We start from the raw sequence: 2,768 nt of genomic DNA, 5'->3' as shown, positions 1-2,768 counted from the left end.
AGACACCACATGAAAAAACTTCTGAATTTCAGTTTTATCTTCTGTATTTGAAAGAAATATGAATCTCAGCAGCTGGTTATTTTACATGAGGAACATACACAGACGTCCCAACACATGCACAGATGTACAAAATAATGGAGGCAAAACCAAGTGGGTTTTTTGGACAAAGCAGCTGCTCATGATGCCTCATGAAGGAAGACAAGTAGACAAATAGAAGAGATGCCGGCGGTGGTGGAGTTATAGCCCTGATCCTAGAAACCAGCCTTTCATTCACAGGCGTCCTCTAGCAGAGCAGTGTCGGCGGATCCTTGCAGAAGTGGCCTGGCCAGCGGTTGGGAGGAGCTGTGGACAACCTGGCTGCCACCTGCTGTGGGCGCTACGCACGGTCTCTCTGCAGGGTCAGCTGAGCAGGTCAGGGGCACAGGTGCTTCAGAAGGTTCGCCACCTCTCAAGAGCTGTGAGATATGCTGGGGTGGTCGTGAGGAGAATCAGACGCGGGTGTCGGTCACACTGCGACCCAGGCCGCTTGACAACTCCTGGTCTGGTTTTGCCACCTCCGTTTGTTGACGCACCTGCTTGCTTGCCTTCTCTGCTGCGGGTTGTTCGCCCTTCAGCCAGGTTTTCCCCACATACTCTCTGACTTCGCCCGCTGTACAGCGCTTCTCTGCACTCAGAGCGAGGAGCTTGCTAAATAGCTCCATAGCTTCTGGAGTGAACTTCCTCCACAGTGGAGGAAGCTCTTCCTCTGCATAAGAACGTTGCTCCTCTTTGCACCAGTCTGCAAATTCCTCGTAGAAGTCGTCTGTGTCAGCACAACGCTCCCAAGGAAAGAAGCCGGTGAGGATGCAGAAGATCAGCACCCCGAAGGCCCAAGTGTCCAAGCTGGGCTCCACACACAGAGGAGGAGCAGTCACTTCCTTCTGGCCGTCCAGCAGCGCAAGGGTGCAGAGCTCTGGAGCCATGTAAGGCAGGGTCCCTGTGATGTAGCGGATCATGGTGCCCCTCTTCTGGGCCAAGCCGAAGTCTGCCAGCTTGACCTGACTGCAGTGATGGTCCAGCAGGAGAATGTTCTCAGGCTTGATGTCGCGGTGGACCAGGCCACGGCTGTGGATGAACTCCAGCGCGCTGGCGATCTGAAGCACGCAGCGCTTCACCGACGCCTCTGGGATCCCCACCTTCAGGAGTGAGACAGAAGGACGTGACCACGGACAACTGGGTCTGCAGACTGGGGAGACTGACCTTGGGCTGGATGACAGCGAACAGATCTCGTCCGATGACCAGCTCCTGAGCAAAGCAGTAATGCTCTTTGGACTGGAAGGCGATGCCAAACAAGCCCACGATGCAGGGGTGGTGGGACAGGTGCAGCGAGATGCAGTACTCGCGCAAGAAACCCTGCAGCTTGGTTGACGCTTTGGGCATCACCTTCAAGGCCATGGGGGTCCCTGCACAGCCACAAAGAAGGTGCAGCCGTTACAGATGATCTTCAGCCTGTGGACGCAACATTTCACTCAGCCTCGGCGGCAGTGTTGCACTGACTTGTGTTACCTTGGGTTAATCTACATTGTGTTGCGCTATGTTGCGTTGTGTTATGTTGGCGGGACAAACATGCATCAACTGCAAGTAAGTCAGTCTCCAAAATACTTCACAGCAATAGGCGGTGATCAAGTCATGCAACCTACTAACAGGTGAGAAAAGTGGCATAAAAACACATACATAAAGGGAGTGAACCGTTTCTCACACAACATTTTCTGTGTTATTTACGATCCGAAGCCATTTCATCCTCAACAGGAGTCACTAGCAGTACATGTTGAATGGTTTGGGAGCGTGTTGTTGGCGCCGGCGCTGCACAAGCATGAGCTTCCTCCCCCTCCCAGGCCGTACCCTTGAAGCGATGCGTGACCAGAAGCACTTTGCCGTATTTCCCGCGGCCGATCTCCTTCACCACATCAAAGTGCTCGCAGATCTCCAGGTGTCCCAGGCTTTGAGCCGTGATCTCCATCAGCTCATCGATCAGGCTGCCGTCAGCCAGTCCCAGCTCCATCATCTGCCCAGCCGCACGCAGCTCCTCTGCCTCACCTTGCTCCGTCCACTCAGATAATGTGCAGGCAACAAGACAGGCAGAGGTTCTGCAGCTCAGCTGCTGGGATCAATGTCCCGCTTGTCACTGAGCGGCTCGACCCTCGATCGCTACCATGAGGACAGAGCCCACGTTGACAGCTGATGACATGCTGCCTCTGCAAAGGGCACGTTCTCTCCCTCTCTCTCTCTCTCTCTCACACACACACACACACGCAGGGAATGATCAGCTCCACTAGAAAAGGCATTACCTTTCATGTCAACTTGCTGAGATTTATGCTTTACATGAGCGCACTCACCATGAACGTGAGACCGTCGTGGTCCTCCCTCCAAAAGACCTCCGATTCTGGAGCCTTATTTAGGCAGCAGTCTGTCCGAGACTGTTGTGGTTTGCTTGGCTGGGACTGGAAATGATGACACGAGTCAGAGTCAGAATGAGAGTCAGAGTCTGCTTTATTGCCAATGTCAGTGAGGACCCCACCAAATAGGAAAGTGCTTTGGTACATCGTGCAATAAAATAAAATAAAATAAAATAAACATTATGCAACATGCACCTTACTTTCTTCAGTCTTTATCCTCTTCTCTGAGGCATCAGGTTTTGATGGAGACACATTTATTGTTGACCCAAAACTCAATTCTGGATGAAGAAGCAACGTGACTTGGACCCAAGAGGTTGTGACCTCAGGCCACTC

The 2,768-nt window shown here is 52.7% G+C and overlaps 1 protein-coding gene across 1 annotated transcript; it reads right to left on the bottom strand.

Moving 5' to 3' along the window:
* Nucleotides 1–488: 488 nt before the first annotated feature.
* si:dkey-8e10.3 (serine/threonine-protein kinase SBK1) lies at nucleotides 489–2,044 on the bottom strand. The gene is made up of 3 exons (XM_053849704.1): nucleotides 1,882–2,044; nucleotides 1,240–1,442; nucleotides 489–1,175 (listed from the first exon to the last, which is right to left on the bottom strand). Exons 1-3 carry the CDS (start codon nucleotides 2,042–2,044, stop codon nucleotides 489–491), a joined length of 1,053 nt encoding a protein of 350 aa, XP_053705679.1.
* Nucleotides 2,045–2,768: the final 724 nt, after the last annotated feature.

The sequence above is a fragment of the Synchiropus splendidus genome, chromosome 18 (assembly GCF_027744825.2).
Source record: "Synchiropus splendidus isolate RoL2022-P1 chromosome 18, RoL_Sspl_1.0, whole genome shotgun sequence".
Lineage (NCBI taxonomy): Eukaryota > Metazoa > Chordata > Actinopteri > Syngnathiformes > Callionymidae > Synchiropus > Synchiropus splendidus.
Note: the sequence above shows the minus strand (reverse complement) of the source record. Positions and strands in the feature narration are given on the sequence as shown.